The sequence below is a fragment of the Prinia subflava genome, chromosome 8 (assembly GCF_021018805.1).
Source record: "Prinia subflava isolate CZ2003 ecotype Zambia chromosome 8, Cam_Psub_1.2, whole genome shotgun sequence".
NCBI lineage: Eukaryota > Metazoa > Chordata > Aves > Passeriformes > Cisticolidae > Prinia > Prinia subflava.
The window spans coordinates 13905056-13925515 of record NC_086254.1 but is presented as its reverse complement, the minus strand read 5'-3'; the positions used below and the strand labels follow the sequence as shown (position 1 = coordinate 13925515).

General features: G+C 45.3%; 2 protein-coding genes across 5 annotated transcripts in view; both read right to left on the bottom strand.

Moving 5' to 3' along the window:
* CPAMD8 (C3 and PZP like alpha-2-macroglobulin domain containing 8) overlaps nt 1-5516 on the bottom strand; it is a 62667-nt gene extending 57151 nt beyond the window's left edge. The window contains exons 1-4 of one of the 3 annotated variants that reach the window (XM_063403207.1): nt 4614-5516; nt 2323-2474; nt 1072-1094; nt 29-194 (exon numbers count right to left, since the gene is read on the bottom strand). In XM_063403207.1, coding sequence (XP_063259277.1) covers nt 29-194; nt 1072-1094; nt 2323-2474; nt 4614-5242 — 970 coding nt within the window. In that variant the 5' untranslated portion in view covers nt 5243-5516. The remainder of the gene's footprint in view (nt 1-28; nt 195-1071; nt 1095-2322; nt 2475-4613) is intronic. The other 2 variants (XM_063403206.1, XM_063403208.1) reach the window with 2 other exon arrangements.
* A 5996-nt stretch (nt 5517-11512) lies between these two features.
* Nucleotides 11513-19989, bottom strand: HAUS8 (HAUS augmin like complex subunit 8). 2 transcript variants are annotated; one of them, XM_063403350.1, is made up of 10 exons: nt 19705-19989; nt 19495-19589; nt 19172-19268; nt 18263-18376; nt 17058-17146; nt 16380-16454; nt 15760-15918; nt 13985-14126; nt 12841-12982; nt 11513-12114 (listed from the first exon to the last, which is right to left on the bottom strand). In XM_063403350.1, the coding sequence occupies exons 1-10, from the start codon at nt 19763-19765 to the stop codon at nt 11994-11996; spliced, it is 1095 nt and encodes a 364-aa protein (XP_063259420.1). In that variant the 5' UTR covers nt 19766-19989; the 3' UTR covers nt 11513-11993. The 2 variants fall into 2 exon arrangements, with proteins under 2 accessions (XP_063259420.1, XP_063259418.1); XM_063403348.1 differs by having other exon boundaries at nt 19486-19589; nt 19705-19981.
* Nucleotides 19990-20460: the final 471 nt, after the last annotated feature.

Sequence of the window (20460 nt, the reverse complement as noted above, 5' to 3'; positions counted from 1 at the left end):
CCTGGTGAATTATCCAGGATGACTTTACCTTTCTGCTTGGGTTTGTAGACAGGTTTGTCAGTCTGGATGAACACTGAGGAGCCCTTGCTGTCGATGGTGACCGTGGTGTAGTTGTGGAAAATGTACCCCTCCTCTGCCAGGTGCCTGTTGCCCCAAACCTTCAGGTGTGCTTGTCCACGAAGCCCTGAAGGCACCTAAAAACCACACCAGGAGGTGAGGAACACACAGAAAAGCTTTTGGGGAATTTAATTGACACTGGAGTGAGCAAGAAGAGGCACCCGCTGCGTTTGGGTGGAAATCTGTGTTAGCAGTGAAAATTAAGGACATACTAGATTTTCTAGAATATATAAACTTCAAAGGAGGTAAATTCATGCTGAAGACATGACAGGAAATTCTCTTCTGCCCTTTGTCACTCAAAGTGATGGTTAATCCATGATCTATGTATGCAGCTTGAAGTACACGAGGTGTGTTAGGTGGGGAAATCAACCCACAGCTCTGCCCACAGAGGGGAAAAACCCCAAAAACCAACACAAAAAACTCCCCCATGCAAAGAGTGCATGCATGCACATGTTCAACCAGCTGCTCAGAGAAATAAGCACTTTAAAATTACTTCAGATTAAAAGGGACAAAATAAAAAATCTGATGCCATTCCAGATGCAGGTCACAACTGAGTATTTTGTTCCACCACCCCCCTTCAACATCCCAAAGATGACAAGCCCAAATTAAGTCCTAAGTTAAGAAATCAAACACTTTTAAGGGCTTGTTCTTCTAGTCCAGCTCCATTTTGACAACTTTTGGAGTCGTAACCCCCACATAGAATTCTGTAGTGCCATTCTTATAAAATAACCCAAACAGAAATTTCTGTGGAGCCACTGATTTTCTTCAGTGGTGGAAGGGCCTGAGCTGTGATGGGTTGAGCTTTGCTGTTTTCACTCTCCACTTTTCCTCTGGTGAGGGCTGTGTCCTCCTCAGTGTGTGCCCCACAATGTGACATTTATTTGTGCCACAGAGCAATGCTTGATGTGTCCCTTATATGTTCACTGAAAACATCTTAAAATAATTGACACTCACCTTCAGCTTAATTGTTCCTTTATCTAAAATATGAGAGAGAGAGCAAGAGTTATTCTCGAGGTAAGGCACTGAGATTTTAGATATTTGCAGTTGAGTGAAGGAAGATCCCACACCACAGAGCTGCTCCCTGCAGTTATAATTGAAATAAGTTATAATTGAAATAATAAGAAAGCTGCTCCCTTTCTTATAATTTCACCTGAAGTGATTTTCCTGCACTGTGTAAAACAGTCTGCAGGGTAAGTCAGACCTAGCAGAGTTCCCCAAAATAAACCTGGTCCACATTTATTTACAATTTTGCCCAGTGTAAGCTTCAAAGTGCTCTGTGCTTGGAGAGCACCCCCAGGCTGAGGTTCCAGCCTGTACCTACAGAAATGTTCTGCTGTAAAAAGGACCTGGCTTCTTTTGGGATTTAAACAATTCTCAAAACAAACCCTCCTGGGATCTGTTTGGGTTGCTGGATACAGCCACACCTAGGAATTCTCCTGAGCATTTGCTGTCCACATGTGTCAGCATCACCCCCTTGGAATTGCTTTGCAATTTTCAGCCACTTTCAAAGGCGTCAAGGGGAGGACACAACCAGGGACAATCTGCTCCAAGGAATGGAATGGCTTTCATAAAACTCCCAGTTTTAACACACAGAAGGGTTAAAAGATGAGGGTTAAACAGCCTGATTGCCTTGACAACACTACAGCTTCCACCACTACTGACAGTGGTACAACAGGGCTGCTGGGCCTCACTTTCACCAGTGTAAATTCACTCAGGGTTAATTGGATATTATCAAATCACACTGATTTTACTCACAGGACAGAGGACAGAAATATGGCTTGGATTTTAAAGACTTATCCGACTACACAAACGTGACCACCTCTCCCAGAAACACCCTGTCCTGAAGATGGGGAGATTGTTTTCCCAGCGTTCATTTTGGAGAGAAGAAAGTGATAATGATGTAGATTTAATATTTTTCTTTAAAATAAATGTATTTTATTCCTTATATAGACCCCACTGATAAATATTCAGGCATCAAAAGGGAATATAATCACTATAAAACTAGAGCATCAGTTATATTGGGTGTCTGTGTGCCTTGGTGCTCCAAAATTATCAGCCTCACGTATTTGAGATCACACCCATCCAAAGCACATTAGCACAATCAGCTGAGAAAGTGCAGCAGAAGCAAATTAAAAACAACTCTCCAGGAGCTATCAGCGTGCTCCCACAGCACCTCAGCTGATAGGGGAGAACCCCAGAGCTCACCCAGGACTGTCCCGTGGCTCCGGGACACCGCCTCTCCCTTGACCACCAGCTGGATCTGCACCGTGGTCTCCTTGGCAGAGTTGAAGATGGTCACGCTGATGTTTTCCTCCACCCCAGCACGGAAAACAGAAGGGGCTGCAATCAAATAACCCCTGAGGAGCACAATTGGAAGTGGTCAGTCAAGACACAGCCACAGGAGTGCTGCCTTCATTTGTGAGATGCTTTTTGTGTAGCAAAAAATAAGAAATACTCTGGGATGTATTTGCCCCTGTAGGGTCACATTTGTTGTCACCAGCAGTCTAAACCTGTATCTAATACATATAAATGAAAAAACAGAGCCTAAGTGGCTACAAATGGCTTAAAAATCCATAAGACTTAAATAAACCAGTAATATATCAAAGTTTACTGCATCTATAATCATAAATACAATCATTTATCGATTATATGTAACAAACTAAATGTACAACCAAGCTAATCATAAAGAGCTGAAGTTCATGAAGGAATAAGGAGGTACCTGAACCTCTCAGAGCTTTGTAGCCAATGCTTCCTTTGAAATATTTTAGATAGTTTTTACTCAATCATATGGCTCCATTTTCATAGTTCAGCTTCACTGGAAGTGAAAGGACTGAGAGCTGATTTTTGGAGCTTTCTAAATGTCAGACTCAAGGCAGGTAACACACCTGAACTCTCAGTTTATACAGAAGCAGCCCAGAAACTGCAGCTACAAAACCGGGCTGAAATTCCATCTCTACAGCCACATTCTTGCTCAAACAATTAGATCCTGCAAGTTTACAAAAGGCATCATTTTAGGAGGCACACAGAGAGCTTTAAAGCCACCCAAAACGACCTCCCATAGACGCTGCAATGCGAGAGTTTCTGAATGGAATCTGCACCACTCCTCTGTGAATGGCACCGTGCCATGAACTTGTCAGCTAAAAGCATTGCAGGCTCTGAGCTCTTTGATGCACTGGGCTGGAAGCAACACATTTATATTCTCTTCATGACACACCTTTCTGGGGTTTTTCCCTACCCCAAAAGGATTTTTTTAACACGAGGCAATTCCTCGGATGCCTTTTCTCAAGCCAAATTTCTCAGCCTGTTCCTTTCTACAGTCCCATGAGCCAGGTTGCTTTAGCTCATGATTAATTATCACTTTGGGATGAGGATGATGGTGTTTTACAGCCCCCAAGTAATCTTTTATCAAATTCCAAGCCCATGTTTCTCTCTCAGCAGGCCTCATTGCCATGGAGATCCCATTACCCCCAAAGGAAGTTCAGAACTCTGTGGCATTCGGGTTAAATTGCACGGGGTACTTGCAGATTCAAAACCTTATGGCTGCCAGGTTTGCAAATTCATCAGAATGGTAATAAATAACAATAAAAAGTTACTCCTGAGCCTGCAAACCTTTGGTAAGAGAGATGGCTGATTCAGCTGCAGAGGGAGAAGGAGTACCAGCTGCATTCGGGATGAAATAATCAGATTTAAACTGTCATAGCCCAGCACTGCAGTGCCATATGCGAAGCACATGTACTCACATTGTTCTGAACTGCTGAAACTCCTTCTGAAGTATCAGTCCCTTGATATAACTACTTAAATCACTTAATAAGTGGCATTTGAAAATTAAATATTTGACTTGGCAATCGAAGAGTTAACTTGACAGGGACCGGACAGATCCTTTAAGCACATTTAACTAACAGCTCTGTCAGGTTACACCAAAACTTGGCAGGACCAGAAATATTTTCTAGTAAGCAAGTGAGAATAAGTTCTCCATGGCACTCAGTTAACGCAGCTATTCACGATGCTCAAGGGCTATAACAAGCCAGGGATAAAGCACAAAGCAAACCTTAATCAAAATTAACCTCAACATACTGGAAAAGAGCTGCACATTCAATTTCTAAAAGTCGGAGAACTTTCCCCGCACTTTCTCCCCGGCTGATCTTCCCCACAAAAAATCTTCACACGCTGCTCCGGAGCGCCCAACGCCACCTCCAGCCACCCCCAGCCGGATTCCTTAAATAATTGCCGGCAGATAAAAGCCTGGGGCCGCTGAGCGGAGCAGCTGCGGGCAGGTATGGGTGGCACCGGAGCTTTCTGCTCTGGTCCCCGCTCCCCGCGCTCCGCTCGGGCACCGCCGCGGATGAACGGGGAGCGCCGCGCTCCGTGCGCGACCCCTCCGGGCGCTCCGCGGGCTTTGTTCCCTCTGAAACTCCCCCGGAGCCGTGGCCGAGCAGAGCCGCTTCTCCCCCCGCCGCCCTGCCCGGGGATGCTGCCGCGGGCTCCCCGGTACTTACTGGCGCTGGCGGGGCTGGGCGGCGCTCAGGCTGCAGAGGGCGAGCAGCAGCAGCGCTGCCCGGGCGCGGCGGGGCTCGCAGCCGGCCATGGTGCCGGGGAGCCCGGGCCACGGCGCTCGGCGCGGGCAGCAGGAGCCTTTTGTTCCCGGCGAGCGCAGCCCGAGGCTCCGCCGCCCCGCGCCCGGGCTCGGCTCCCCGGTGCCTCTGGCCGCCGCCCCCGCCGCGTCCCCGCCCCCGGGCCGCCCCCTCCTGGCCCCGGTGCCCGCTCGGCTCCGGCCCCGGCTCTTTGTCTGCGGCTCCCCGCCTGCTCCTGACAGCGCGCACCGGGGAGGGACGAGGGGCGGGGGCCGCGCCCCGCCCGGGCCCAGGTGCGCCTGGCCCGGCCCCGGCGGCTCCGCGCCCCCGCCCGCCCCGCTCCGCTCGCCTTCCCCGGGGCTGCCCAGCCCCAACAGCCCCGGGAGCGCTGCTTGAGCTCCTCGCCTTCCTCCCACAGATGGGAGAGCTGCGAAAGCCAAGTTCCCGTGGAACAGGAGCGGCATCCCCGGCACGGTCCGGTCCCGCTGACCGAGCCTCTGTGCGCGCAAGGAGCCCACGGAGCTCTGCCCGGGAGCTGCTTCCCAACCCGACATCAGTGCCAGCACTGATGCTCCTCCATCCTTCCCGCTCCCTAGGCCCTGCTCTGTCCCTCTCCATCCCTCTGTCCCGCCGTTCCAGGGGCTCGGGACAGGAGAGGGAGCTCTCACTGCGCCAGCCCGAGGGAAAGCTGCAGCCCAGGACAGAGCTCGCACAAACCGGGAAAAGCAAACCCAGGCGCCAGCAGAGAGCCGAGGTGACAGAGCAAATGCCACCTCCACTGCATAGATATCAAGGAATGATTCCTCTGATCCCTGCTGGACAAAACCCAGGCACACCCGGATCCCAGATGTGCTTCGGAGGGGAATTCTTGCCCCTGCAATAAATAAAACCCCTCAATGTAGGTAGTTTCAATCGTATTTTTCCCCCAATACACCTGGCTTACACACACAAATAGTGCTTAGATTTTTGTCTTGTGTGAAACTGGCACTCATTTTGATGTCTTCTCTTAAAAATGAAATCACTGACTCAGTAGCTTTTTGATAAATTCAGATTATCTTTAATAATGGGTAACACTGTGAGATATGGCTATATTTTCTTGCTTAAATCTGTCCTAAACCATCACTGTCTCATTTTTGTGGAGAGGCAAAACAAACCTAGAAAAAGAACAAATACTTCTTGACAAATTAGACAAGATGAGACTCTAGAAGGACAGGGATCACTTTTCAAGGAAATGATGAGCTAGGAACTATGAGAAGAAAGTTATTAGAAAGTACATTAAAGTGGAATGGTTTAGGTTTTGTTTGTTTGCTTGTTTGCTTGTTTGTGGGGTTTTTTCTGTTGTTGTGGTGGTGGGTTTGTTTTGTTTTGTTTTGTTTTGTTTTTTTTTTGAAACAAACTGAATCATGCAAAGAAAATATCTGGTAACTCCAAATAGTTTTCCAGTTTCTTCCTGTTCTCAGCTACAAACACAGAACCCTGCCTGCCTCAGTGTTCCCCTTCTGCAGAGCAGCCTCTCCTCAGGGTGACACTTCAGGGGATGTTGGGATCCTCTGATTAAAGATGAAAGGAGGCAAAATGAAAATGAAGCACCTTTGCTGTTCCCATGGAATGGCAGAGATCAGGTATGTTTGGGCTGAAACAGCATCAAGCTTTCAAAAACAGGAATTAATGAATTACATCTCCACTCAATCCATACCTTTCTAGAGTAAACCACAAATGGTTCATTACAGACTCGTACATGAGATCTGTGGGGAATGTACCAAAACCCCACAAAATGCCACTAAACACCCACCCTGCCAACCACAGCAAAGAGCTTTGAAAAAGCTCTGGGTAAGGGCTTTGAACAACCAGCAGGATTCAGCAATGGATTGATGAATGCAGCAAAGTGCAGTTCTAAAAGGGAGCTCATCATCTTCAGAATAAGACACAAATGTGTATTTGTACACCTCAAAAAGCACAGATGGAAATCACCTCTATGTGGAGTACAGCCTGTTTGAATTGCTCACTCTTTTAAAGGAGAGATTTCTCCTAAACTGAAGATTTTCCATGTGATATTTACTGACTACAAGAAATCTCAGGCAATTACAGCCTCTGAAGACTGCAAACCATCTTCTAATTATGAAGGTATGTGCAATCCTGTAAATAAGGCTGGAATCAACTTGGTCTGAAAAAAAAAGGGGGGGAAGGTTTTAGATATAATTTCAAACTATTTACTTGCTGAAATGGAATTTTCTGTGCTTGCCAAAATGAATCCCATTCAGTGTGATGCAACAGGTGTTGGAATTCCAGCAGCCGCCTGCAAGCCACATCTGGCAATGGTTAGGAGTTAAAAGGAAGTTCTGTAAGAAGTGCTCATGTATAAAAACTATTCATCAGTCAGATCTATGGGCCATATTCACCCACCCGCTTGCACTGTGCATAGCTCGGATTTTTATTTCGTTTACAGAAAACGTAATTCTGCTCCTCATAAAGTCTGAGGAATCTCAGGCACTTGAGAGCGTGTGGGGGATTGGTGCTGGCCATGCTGGTGGCAGAAAGGTGAGGGAGGGACAGGGGTTTAGAGAACAAGGTGTGAATACATCTGTAGTGCTTCTGACCAGATCGAATTCACATCCTGATCACATCAGCATCATCACTCTGCAGGGGAAGGAATTCTCCTCCGTGTCCCAAATACCTCATAAAAAACCTGTGCAATGTGAAAATTATCAGACAGGGATTTGTCAAGGAAAAAAAATAATTCTCAAGTATAATTCTCACTTTCAGCTGGGAATCCTTCTGCTTTTCCCCCCACCTCAACTGCCAGATTGAAATTAGTAAAACTACTCACAGGAAACAAGGGGTGGGACCATGCCATCAATAATGAGCCCTTGCTAATTGCCTCAGCATGAGTGGTGTCACTAATTTGTCACTCAGATGATCAGATCCAAAGGTATAGAAGGTAATCCTCACTGTTTAAATCTGTGTAAATTGTACATATAAAAGATCCTGTACTAAACCCAAGGCTATTAAACACTGAGTTTTAAGTCCTGTACACACTAGATTTCAGCAGAAGGTGGGTAAGAAATAAAAAAGTCATCAATTTCCAGAATCATTTCCCCCCCTTTCCCAAAGGAAAAACATTCATCTCAGTCATTACACACCAGCAGACAAGAACAAGGCCTTGGTTAATTTTTACAGCATTATATTCATGGTAAAAAAGCCACACCTATTCTTTACCTCTGGGTTTTGTTCTCCCTTCATGTTTCTGTGACAGCCAAGCAGAGATAGCAAAAGCAGAAACTGATAACTGCAAAATAATTGTCCCAGGCTTTGCCACACTCCTGCACCTCCCCAGCACCAAGGAAAATGGTTTAACAGAGACCACATCAATCCAGATAGAGTGGCAGAAACCAGGCTGATCCTGCCCCCCAGGAATACAAACACCTCTAGAAGAAATTATATGGAAAGGATAATTAAAGAGCACTTTTAAACTAAGAGTGTAATCTAAGTAGCATATAACAGGATAATGATATTGAGAACATCATTATTAAATAGTTCTGTCAAAAATGGTTATTATTCATCTATAGATCAGGAGAGTGATCTTTCACAGTAGTATAACATTTTGATTCCTGACAAAGTGACTGAAATAGTACTAGGAAAACATTCAAATGAAGGATTTTGAATGATTTAGAAGGAAGAGTGCTGTCCTTATCAGAAGGGGCTGTCATTCAGTCATTTGGTCAGAAATAATTTCCAATTTCTCTTCTCAGCTCCTACATGACTGGAGAAATACAATTTGTGCATAGTCTGACTGAACAGTAGAGCCACCTCCCATCCACAAGAGAAATTAAACAAAGGAATTAAGTTTTTATATCCTACAGGACATCTCCAAACATACACTGTCTATATAAATTTAAAAATTAATTATATCTGAAGGAGCAATCATAACATAGAAAACTTAAGATCTTGAATTAGCAGGAAATTCACTTTTTGGATATACATTATGACAGAAATATTTAAAAAGAAACTCCTCAGAGGCATTTGAGCCCACCTCGTGCTTGCTGGACAGACCACACACAAATGCAGCGGAAGAAAGAACCTAAAATAATTTCTGTGAGTTGAACAGGAATGCTCACATAATCACTGGAAATGCTCTTAATTGGTGTGGCTCAGTGGTGCATTTCAGAGCTGTTAGATCTTCTGCTGCTCTGGAACTCTTTTCATGTCCTGGCAATCCCAGCCCAGCCAGCAGTTTGTTTATCATATTCAGTATGAATTTCCGGATCTCCAACAAAGTGGTATTTACTCCGAGGCAGGGAAGACTGCAGTAATCCAATAAGTTCTCATTAGCCTAAAATGCAGAAACATCTGCTGGGGTCATGAGCTGCTTTGCTGGCTGTTGATGAGCACAGGCTCGTGTGAACAAAGAGTTGGGGGTTTGGGGAAGGGACAAACGAACCTCGGTGATTTCCAGAGCTGCAGCTCCACCCCAGAGCACCCCAGGCAGGAGGGATCCTGCCTTACCTTGACCCTGCTGTAATTCCTACAATTCCTAATTGTAGGAATTACAGCAAAAAATGCCTTGACTCAGCCCTGCCCAGTTGGTGGTCAGGGTCTGGCACTCAAATGTGGTCACAGCTCCCCCAGACACACCAGGACACAGCCAGGGCAAGCTGCAGGGCAAACCAAAGCCTAAAAGCTTTGCCAATCTTAAATAACCCAGAGTTTTGCAAGGGACAAATATTTCAGTTTCTGGGCTCCCCCTTCCTCCCAGGCTCTTGCCCACCTGGCTCATTTCACAATTGCTTTTTGGAGGAAGAAAAAAACCATCCCTCCCCTCAAAAGAGCACCCTAACACACAGGAATGTTAACAGTTGGTCAAGAAGAACTTCTAGCCTAAAAGATGAATAAAAAGGTAATAAGTGCAGCACAAGTTCAGACAAAACAAACCAAAGCTAAATCTACATTGATACAAGTTACATCAGGGAGAACATTATTAATTCCACAGGGGAAAAAGAGACACAACCCGAATAAAAAGAGCCCTTAATTTGTTTAGGATTCCAACCGATTTAGAGCATGTGACATCGTCAGAAAATAAGTGGAAAATACAAAATAAGTGGTGTCACATCTGTTTAGCTCCTGCTCCAGTGATTCTGCAGTTCTTTGTTGTTGTTTGTACAGTGTTAAATGACAGCAGCCAATTCTGCAGCTATTTCAAGGTGGAGGAGCCTAAAACACTTCTGCAAAGAGCCCAAACAGGACCACTTAGAAAGAACATTTGTGAAAATCAAGAAGAAAAAGTCTCTTTTCAAACTAGTTTAAAAACCTTTTCCTGGACATCCCGAGCTGCTTTAGCTAACACTTGTTGTACCATTTGTACAAAAGAATTACACAAGTGTTCAGTGTAAAGAATGGCCAGAATGCTGAAATTAATTCCTCTGATTCTTCTGAAACAATGAGTGCACATCCCCGGGCACAGAATTGTTCTGGAGCAGCAGTTTGGCTCCAGCCCCAGGACTCCCCTTGGCCCCGTGGGAGGATGAGGAGGGCAGCGAGTGCCGCCTGCAGCAGCGGGGCTGAACTACTGCCCCCGCAAGATTTACAGCTTTTAATTGTGCTCACAGCAAGCACCTCCCCGAGGGGAGAACCGGCAGCATTCCACTGCTTTTCAGAGGGGGAATTTGCATTGCTGGCTGTTGCTTAAGTAACGCTTGGGTGTAGGTATACACATCCAATAATATCTCAAGGGCAGAAAGGATGGGTTCAATTTGAAAGTATTTCTTAAAAGAAAAATGCTTTTTTAGACCATTAGTGAGGTGCAGCATTAAGGAATCCTAGGAAAGAAAAGCTGATATGCCTGTGCAGAGACATTATTAGCAAGACACTACAATATTGATTTCAATTTCATCCCTCCCCTGTCATGTTTGAGTTGACCCTTCCCAACTTTCAGTCTCAGAATTGACACACTGATCATAAAGAGGTTAAAGGTGTGAGGACACACAGCTCAGCAATAATCCAAACCACTTTCATCATGCTGGAGCCTTTCTATCCACATTTCCCTCCACCAAAACCAACCAGCCCGCACATTTACTGGGCAAAGTTCCCCATCCAGTGGCCAAATTCATGGATGCAGCTCCTGCCCCAGAGCTCGATCCAGCCGCATCCAGCACCGAGTGCTGCTGTGCTGGACTGCAGCCACACAGGGGAACGTGCAGATCATGGAGGAAAAAGAAATAAATGGATATCCTGAAATAACCCTGCTTCACAGAGAAGCTGCTGCTAAAAAAGTGACATTAACATTGTATGTGAGAGGTCTCAACAGTTTGTGTGGCACATTTACTAATCCAGCTACTTAATTTACTCCTGATTTTTAATAATAGGAGACAAGAATCTAGTTAAACCTTTAGTAGTGGCAGGAGGAAAGCCTGAACAGCACCTGAAGGAGTGCAAGGATAATACTCCAGGTATCTTAGGAGTAGGCCAAAAAGCCTTATAGACACAGCTTAGGCTAGAAATGTGAAAAACCATCACAGAATGAGGTTCTGCAGGTTAAAAAATACAGGTTACAGCATGTCTTGAAGAAAAAAATGCATTCCAAATAAAAGGATGTTGAAGAAGCATGCCAGATGAGGCTTGTGTGTTCCTAGCACAGCACACACACTCAGTAATCAGGTTTGTGGTTTCTTTCCCCATTTCTCAATGCCTTGGCCTCAGCATTGGGTGCTCTTGGTGTGTCCAGGTGCATCACTGGGCTGTGCAGTACCAGCCCTAAGAAAGGCCAGATGGAAACAGGAGCTGCTGCAGGAGATCAGTGAATATATTCAAACTTGAAGGCTACCGACAGAGCAGAGGAAAATAATCTTTATTATTACAAAGAACAGAATCTTTAAAGAGCAGTCAGGTTTGTACAAAAGCATTTGTGATTTCAATAATTTGTTTACAAAGCAATCAGGCAACTAGTTACCAAAACTTCTCTTGTTAAAAGTGATCAGGCTCCTTCCAAGCAAGTGCTTTGTACCCATCCAGCACATCAAGAAATACAGGACAAATCAGTGATCCTGCAGAAGTTGTTCAGTGAGCAACCAACACTCAGGCTGTGGGTGACCACACAGGCCAGATTTGGCAGGAATTGCACTTTTTATCGTTTATCTTTCAGTACTGTCAGGGCAGAAAGGGATGGAAAACCTGTCACAGAAATCCCCATTAAAGACAAGCAGCAATGTCCCCCTGTGGGACAGCCACAGAACAACTCTCCAGTTCCTGTAAGGATAAAAGGTCTGCTGGCTTTGAGTTAGTACCTACCCAGCAGTAAAACAATACAGAAACTCAGTTGAAATACCAGTGTTTCACAACATCTAATCCATGATTCTCTTCACACACATATTGGTTATGCAGAGAAACTTCTTTACTGGCTGCAAACGACAGGTCCTGCACATCTGTGAAGCTCCTGGAAACACATGAAGCGAAATCAGTGACTCTGAAGGACAATAACTCTGCTTTACCCAAAGACTACATGCCCAGACATTTGCATCTTTCTCCAACTACGGCCCCACCAGAAGAAAACAAATGTAAAGTGTGAATTTTCTTCTCACAAGCAAGAACTGGGAGGAGAGATGGGGCAGTTTGCCCGAGGGGGAGATGAGTGGCTTAATGGTCTATTAACCTTCAAAGATTTTAACTCTAATCTCTTCTGAGGCAATGAAGGAAGGGAAGGACATCATTTACCTCTTCCTCATCCTCCCAGTGATGCTTTGTATTTGTTGTCACAAGAGTTCAGTAGAAAACCCTTCTCTGTGCTCCTTGTGCCTCCTCAAGGATGACACATCTGCAGGGTTGTTATTTAAGACAGTTTGCAGCTCACTCTTCTGTCTCCTGGGTTTCTCCACTCCTACATACCCAAACTTGCCAAGCCTATTCCTGCTCAGTGACACTCTCAGTGTCAGAGAATGGCACCATGTGGCTCACCTGGAGCACAAACCAACCCCAAACAGCCCAGTGTGACTGCAGGCAGGGCAGGGGAGAGATGCAGACAACTGCTACAAAGAGAATTAGAGCTGCCAAACCCTCAGCTAACCCTCCTCCAGTCTGAGCTCTGGAAATGTTCTGGCAAGGGCTATAGATTGTCCTCTGAATATTTATTTAACAAGTCTTTCCACCCAGTTGTTGAGATTACCTTTGAAGCCCTTTACTCAGCTGCTGGGACACTTCTTTAAGCTCCTTCAATGCACCAAGAGCTTTTTCACAATCCTCTGAGTGGTTTGGCATAACTTCTGTCAGAAGCTCCTGTGTGATCATTAATTGCTTTCCCAGTTCATCTGGAAGATGAGAAGTTAAAGATATTATTAAAAATGGCACCAGTTAATACCAGATATTAACAGCTGGAGTAACCCAGAGAGAGGTGAACTAGATGACAGAAAAGATATTGTTCAGCTTCCACAAAAACACCATGAAAGCCAAATTATTTTTCATTTTTGTGACTAGCACCAGCAACAGGCTATTAAAATTGCTCATCAAGCTCTCATTTAGAGTATGTCAAAGTTTTTTAAGAGAAATGTAAGAGAGAAAACAAGTTTTAGACACCCAAAATTCCCTGGCTAGTTTCACATATTGCTGTTGGCATGTATCCCCTTCCATGACATTTATTCAGTCATTTCCTTCAACATCCACAAACAAAAAATTGGACCAATTTCTTTCTACTCTTCTTACAAGAATTTTAAGTTCTTCAATAACCATTTTGCATTTGTCTGAAAGCGCAAGATTACTGTAAATTATTTAAGAATCTTGCTTTTTTGCAGACCAGCAGTTTAAAAATGTAATTTTTTGTCCAGACTTCAATACAAAATGCATGTACTGATTTATTAAATATTCTCTGACTCAAGACAGCACACAATAATTTTTAAGCTCCAGTTCTGCAAGAAACATGAGCAAGTCTGCCCAGGTGACTCTGTCCCTCAGACACAGAAACAAGAAAGATCACAACTGGTTTACACAGTAGGAAAAAAGAAAGGGGGAGGAATGCCATGAATACAGTTAAAAAATATAGAAACCTGCTTAAGAAGGTGTATATGAAGATTGAGCTAATTTAAAAAGTTAATTTCTTCTCTGCTGCAAGATAAACTGGGTAGTTAGGTGGTTAAACAGAGATAAGAATTACACACAGCACAACATGTGATTATTGCTGCAGCCCAGTGCCCACACAAGAGCACACAAAGTTCCTCCAGTGGCCACAGACAGATGGAGCAGTAACAATGTGAGAAGCTTTTTTAACATAAACCCACTATAACTGAAAAGAAATTTGATAAACTGAATTTTCATACCAAGGTAGGTTTGCTTATCTCCTTCAACGTGAATGTTCTTTATGGGTAACTCGTGTCTCGTAGCATCCAGGGAAGCTGCAAAGCTTTTGTACTGCTCTTTAAACTGCTCACACACAGCCACGAGGGGAGACAGCACTTCTATCTGAAAGAGACACACTGAACAACACTCCTCCAAAAGCACAGCTTCTGTAATGCACACCTGGCTCACTACAAAAAAATAATTTATAAAACCAAATACCACTCTGAAATGTTTATTGACAGAGGAATTCAAAAAGTCTGTGGTGCAATAATCCCTTCAAACTGTTTATTAAGTTTTCCTCTATGTCCTCAATACCAGTTCCCTTTTTTCTGTAGTTCAGCTATTGGCAGCACAGCCAGCAAATGATTTTATATCAGATCCTCTGACTGTCATTAACAAGTGTATTCCCCAAAAGCCTTGTTCAATTTTAGCAATGCATATTTATTAAAAAGCAAAGAGACTCAGTGTTGAAAATTCATTAGTCAAACATTAATTATTCATTAGAAACCTGTCTCCTTACAATTAGGTCAGAACTACTTGTGGCTAACACACACAAACAAGACAAACAAACAACAGAGGATGTTCACTGCTCTCCTGTTGGAGTCCAGGATATCCCTCTGGCCGCCCTGGAGGGTTTGAAGACTGTACAGGAGGGTTTGGAGACTGTACAGGAGGGTTTGGAGACTGTACAGGAGGGTCTGGGATCTGTACAGGGGGGTCTGGGATCTGTACAGGGGGGTCTGGGATCTGTACAGGGGGCTCAGTCAGACCCACACAGATCCCAGGAGGACACTGACTCTGATTCCTGTCCATGGGAGTGAACACTCACACGCAGGAAGAATCACAAATCCTAAGAATTTAAAATAAGTAGTGGATGGTTTATTATAGAATATAAATATAGAAATTAGGATTCTTAGCATATGGGCCTGAAGAGGCAAGATGGAGGAATTGGGGAGTGGCCCCTGTGCTCCTTGTTCTTGCTCTCGTCCCCCATTTTGTGCTGAGTTGGGTTTTAGAGATTGGCTTAGAGTAGAACTGACATGTTAGCATAGGTAGTAGGTATTGGTAAAATTTTGTAAATAAAAAATACGTCTCGGACAGTGGTTGGGTCAGGGGTACTGTACATGAGGTGTGGGGCTCTCTGACCCGCCCAGTCCCCCGCATGTCCTGCTCTGCTGGGGACACCTTGCAAAGCTCGTTAAGAACTGATAGATAATTAAGAATAAACAGCCTTGATAACATGAACTGCTGGACTCAGCTTGTCATCTCTGGCTTCGGTGTGAAACACCCAGGGCAAAGAGAAGACTGAAAACCTGATTACCTCTGGGAACAGCAACCCAGGGGAAACTCCCAGGGAACAGCAACCCTGGGGGAACCCTGAGCACCTTGGGGAACACCAACCCCAAGGAGAATCTCAGGGAATCAACAGCCCTGAGACTCTCCAAGGGCTGGATCTCAGCTCTAACCAGAACTGGAGTTGCACAAGTGCAGGATGTTCATGTTTTGGGTATTTTCACCCAGCCCTGCCCTGACAGCCACTGCAATCTCTGCCCTTGCCCAGGAGCTTCTCCTTCCTGCCTGCCCACCAGGGGCACCTGCTCAGGTGCTGCAGGCCTCAACAGGAAGGACAGATTTGTTTTAAGATGTATAAAATTGTACCACTGCAGGCCACACAAGCAGAGAAATCTCTCCTGGATAAAGGACTGCTTCATAAATGAGTCTGTGCAGCTACAGAGAAGTGTTAATTAAAATTTACCTGTTTGTCTAATGTTTCATTGAGCTTCTCCTCTGTCTCCTTGAGCAGAACTTCACGTTTCAGCTCCCAGAGCCGCCTCTGTTCTCTCCGCTTTTCTTCACACAACATTAGCAAGTCTTTTTCTGCTATTTCCTCCACCTTGGCAACCCTTTTTTCTGCCTGTTCCATCACAAAAATATTCACAATTAAAGCAATGCTACATCTGAGCAATTGACATATTCTGAATAAAGAAATGCAAGCCTCAGACCAGACCAAAGAGCTTCAATTAATGAACAGGAGAATTCACACAGTAAGCACAGAAAATCAGAGTTCAAGGCCCTCTCGAGACTCTTGCCCCACCCCTGCTCCTTTTTGTAAAGGGAAATACACCCAAAGTCACTGCCACAACCTTCAGCTCCAGACAGACTCACAGTTCTCCCATCCCCCTAATTCCTAAGAACCAGCACAAGCTTAATAAACTGGCACTGAATCCACACCAAGAGTTTTCACAGCTTTTACAAATTATAAATATATACTGTCCCAAAAACCTAACTTTTACAGGTCAGGAAGCATTTAAGAAATTAAACATTTCTTCAATATCAAGTTCTGTCTGAAACACCAAATACTTGACCAAGTCTCACCTTTATTCTTAGGAAAGTTAAAAGCAGTGTCTCAGATTCCAGCTCTGCCATCACATCACGAGAATCACGAGTTTTCTTCAGAAAAGAAAAGAATATTCTACATCAAGTTTGGTATTTAAACAATTGGCTTTTTCAGTGGTCAAATTAATTACCAGTAGTTCAATTAATGCCTGTAATCATCAAAGCCAATAGGCAGCTGAATGAGAGGAGTTTGTTTTTTAAACACTCATGTCAATTAAATACATCTCCTTGTTCCATCATCTTTTATAACATTTTCAGCAGATTCTCATAGTTCTGGTAGAGAATTTGAAGTTCCAGTACTACGTTGAATGAAATCCCCAAATAAAGCACTTTACATTAGATTGAATCACTGTTAGTTCTCAGAATAAAAGTGCCAGGAAATTCTTAATGTGACATAATTAATGAGTATGGGCAGGAATGCAAGAAGAATCCACCTGAGGAGATGCAATAACTGGAACAGATTCTTTACCACAAGAAATGGAATGAAAGCTCTGGTCAGTGTCCAGATCAACACCTCAAACACTGCCAGCAGTAGAACTGACTTCTGCAAAGAGCTTTAAATCCTCCCAGGATCTCAGCTGCAATTCAGATTAAAGAGAAACAGAAAATCTTCATTTCAAAATAAATACCCATACCAATATAAGCAGTGAGACTCACCTTATCAGAGACTCTGCTTGTTTTGTTTATCTCTGAATCTTCTCCTGAAGCTGATTCTGAACAAGAACTCTTCTTGGAGTCACTTTTATCTGTATCACAACAACAAAGTTAGTGTTGTTCTGGCCAGGTCTATAGGGTGGGTCAATAGAGCACCAGGTTCTTTAAAGGCAGAGATAATCTCAAAATTATTGTGTGTACTACTAAAAAAGATCTGTGTTCTGTTTCTGGCTCTGATATACTCATGAGCAGACAAGGATCAGGTGAGCATTTAAGTGACAAACAAATGTGATCCACTTTCAGAAGGGCTGACACCCACCTGTTATAGGAACAGAGACTCAAGCATATTTTATTCTTTAATTTTTGACTTTACTTCTTGCCTTTAACCAAAAAAAGAGCACCCCAAAGATACTAAATATCGAGATAATTTAAACTCCCAAGGTCTTAGTACCTCTGCCTAAAATCCTTTTGTGAATATACAATACAACATTTTCTTATTCTCAGGTTGGTTTTCCCAAGATATGTTGGTTAAGAGTCTTTTTTCCTTGAATGCCCGTGCCTAAAGCAGAAGAAAGAGTCGAAGTTGGCCAGTTCAGGTTTCTCAAAGTTGTTTATTTTTTCTTATCTCTCAGTTCTTTCAGCGCTCTGCCAAGGTCCTTGTTGCAGCAAGGGCATGAGGTGACTCCCCCCAGGTCGGGAGGGCTCAGACCTTTTGTACCTTTTCTCTGACCCAACCATTGTCCATGATGTATTTGTTATTTACAATTAATTACCAATACCTACTGCCTGTGTTAGGCATGCCACTGCTACCCCAAACCAATCTCCTGTGACCCACACAGCAGAAGATGGAGGACAAGGACAAGGAAGGAGGACAGGCCACACCCTGATTCTTCCATTTTGCCTCCCCTGTTTCTATTCTAAAATCCCCAAATTCTACATTTGCACCCTGTGATAAACTAACTGCTATTTCTATCAAACTCTTGTGGCTTGTAATTCTTCGTACAGGGCTGGCAGTTTCTCCCATGGGCTGAGGGCAAAGACAAGTGTCACTCTGGGCTCTGTGCCAGGGTCTCCAACCCCTCTGCCAGGGTCTCAGACCATCCAGGGCAGCCAGAGGGATGCCCTGGACTCTGACACCTTATCCCCAAATTTCAGCACACACATAAAAAATAAAAAAACCCCGAAATTGCATATGAATGGAAATTTACCATGAATAGCAGAAATATCAAGGTCTGGGAGCTTCATTTTGCCTTCATCCAATAAAGTGGACTGCAAGTCACCCTTCTCAAAACCACTCTGATTTAAGGAGCTGTGGTCAGCACCTGTAGAAAGAAGCTGTTATCAGACTAAAAGAATTAGAACTGGAAGAATTAAGCTCAGAACAAGTTCACAGCTCCAAGCTTTAGAGGCCCAGGGAAGCTGATGTGGTCACATCCCTCCCCTCACACCCCACTGTGACCTGAGAAATGGCCTTGAAAAACTGCACCTGATAAGCTCAAGGCCTCTCTTTTCCCAGAAATGTCTAATGAGCACTTGTTTTCTAATGAGCAGACTTTAAAACTTATTTTTCTTCAACCTCCAAAGAAAGTTACCAACTGGAATTGTGGCCAGAATGGAAAATTATTATTAAAGCCCACTCAATAATGACCTCATAAAGTGAGACCCTTTGAGGTCCCAGTTCACAGAAAAGGGAATAATTTGTCTCAATAACTGGATATCTGTGGATAATAATCAGTAATGTGGATAATGTCAGTAATACCAGACAGGAATCATTGGTAATAACAAAAGAAATAAAAATGGACGACTTTACAGAGATTTTTTCACTCACATTTGGTTTAACAGAAAGATCAAATTAAAAAAAGCAGAGTAATGGTGAGGGCATAGGAAAAGAACTGTTCCAAACCTTGTGCAGAAGGCAGGAAAGACAAAAAATCACTCAATTCCAGAACCAGGGCCTGATCTGTCTTAGTCTCACATCAAGTTTCTTAATTCCCTTTGCACACAAATAGTAACTGCCTGTGATACAAGCAATACTAAAGATCAATCTCTTAGAGTTGTTAAAAGCTTCATAGGCTGAAAATACAAAAGAATGGCTTTTAAACACTGGTAAAACCTACCAGCAGAAGTTTGGCGTTTCTGAGAAGGAACCGATCTTGCTTTAGTTCTAGAAGACGACAGAGAAGTATTTGATGAAGAGGAACTTGACGAAGCATCCTGAAAATAAAGAAACAGCTAAGACAGAACATTAACAGCAATATCTTACCTTCAACCGAAATGCTGACAATAAACAACTAAATCCCAGAGCACCTTGGTGCTTTGGAAGTCACCAGAGTGTATCACCCAAGCTCCCGCCTAGCAACACACCAACAACCCCGGCACAGTCGGTTTCCCCCCAGGTCTCGCTGATACACGGCCAAGCCGCCCCTCACACCTTTTTTGCCTTTCTCTGAGCGACGTCTGAGCTCGGCACTCTCGGCACCTTCTTGCTATCTTTCTTATCGAACTGCAGGTAGCGAGACTGCACGAATCTTCCTCCTGGAAGAGAAGCAAAGAGAGCTCAGCCGGGCCCACCGCGGAGCTTCCCGCCTCAGGCTGGACTCCCCCTCGGCTGGGCCGGGCCGGGCCGGGCTCCCGCCTCAGCCCACGCTACCTTTCCGCGTAGTTTTAGGCGTTTGTCCGCCCGCCGCCGTGCTGTTGCCCTCCGAGTGCATCGTGCCGAGGCAGCGGCGGGCGGGCGAGAGGCCGGGCTGGGATCGCTTCCCTCAGCCCGGGACCGCTTCCCTCAGCCCGGGACCGCTCCCCTCAGACCCGAACCGCCCCGGCCGCCACCGCGTTTGAATCACCGCGCGTGCGCGCCGAGGCGGGAGCGGCGAGCGGCGGGAGCGGCGAGGGGCGGGAGCGGCGAGGGGCGGGAGCGGTGAGGGGCGGGAGCGGTGGGAGCGGTGAGGGGCGGGAGCGGTGGGAGCGGCGAGGGGCGGCAGCGGCGAGGGGCGGCAGCGGCGAGGGGCGGCAGCGGTGGGAGCGGCGAGGGGCGGCAGCGGCGGGAGCGGCGAGGGGCGGCACCGGCGAGGGGCGGGAGCGGTGGGAGCGGCGAGGGGCGGCACCGGCGAGGGGCGGGAGCGGTGGGAGCGGCGAGGGGCGGCAGCGCGCCCCCTGGCGGCGCGGAGGAATGAAACGAGCCCCGGTCCAGGCGCGCAGCCCCGGGTGCTGCGCTGCCTTTTCAATAAAGCGCTTAAGGAGGGTCTGGCAACTCGTGCAGCACGGCTGGCCCTAAAGGTGCTCCTTGCCTCAGGCGTTTGGCAGGAGGTAGCTTCAGCTGGTGAGGTCTGTTCTGGGCTCCTCAGTACAAGAAAGACAAGGAGCTACTGGAGAGAACTCAGTGGAGGCCACAAAGAGGATGAGGAGT

Excerpts from the sequence above, each read along its gene's own strand:
- HAUS8 (XM_063403348.1), bottom strand. The coding sequence starts at position 19,765 with ATGCACTCGGAGGGCAACAGCACGGCGGCGGGCGGACAAACGCCTAAA. Across the intron at positions 16,455-17,057 it reads CAAGCAGAGTCTCTGATAAG|AAAACTCGTGATTCTCGTGA; the intron begins GTGAGTCTCACT and ends TCTTTTCTGAAG. Across the intron at positions 14,127-15,759 it reads ATGAAACATTAGACAAACAG|ATAGAAGTGCTGTCTCCCCT; the intron begins GTAAATTTTAAT and ends TGTCTCTTTCAG.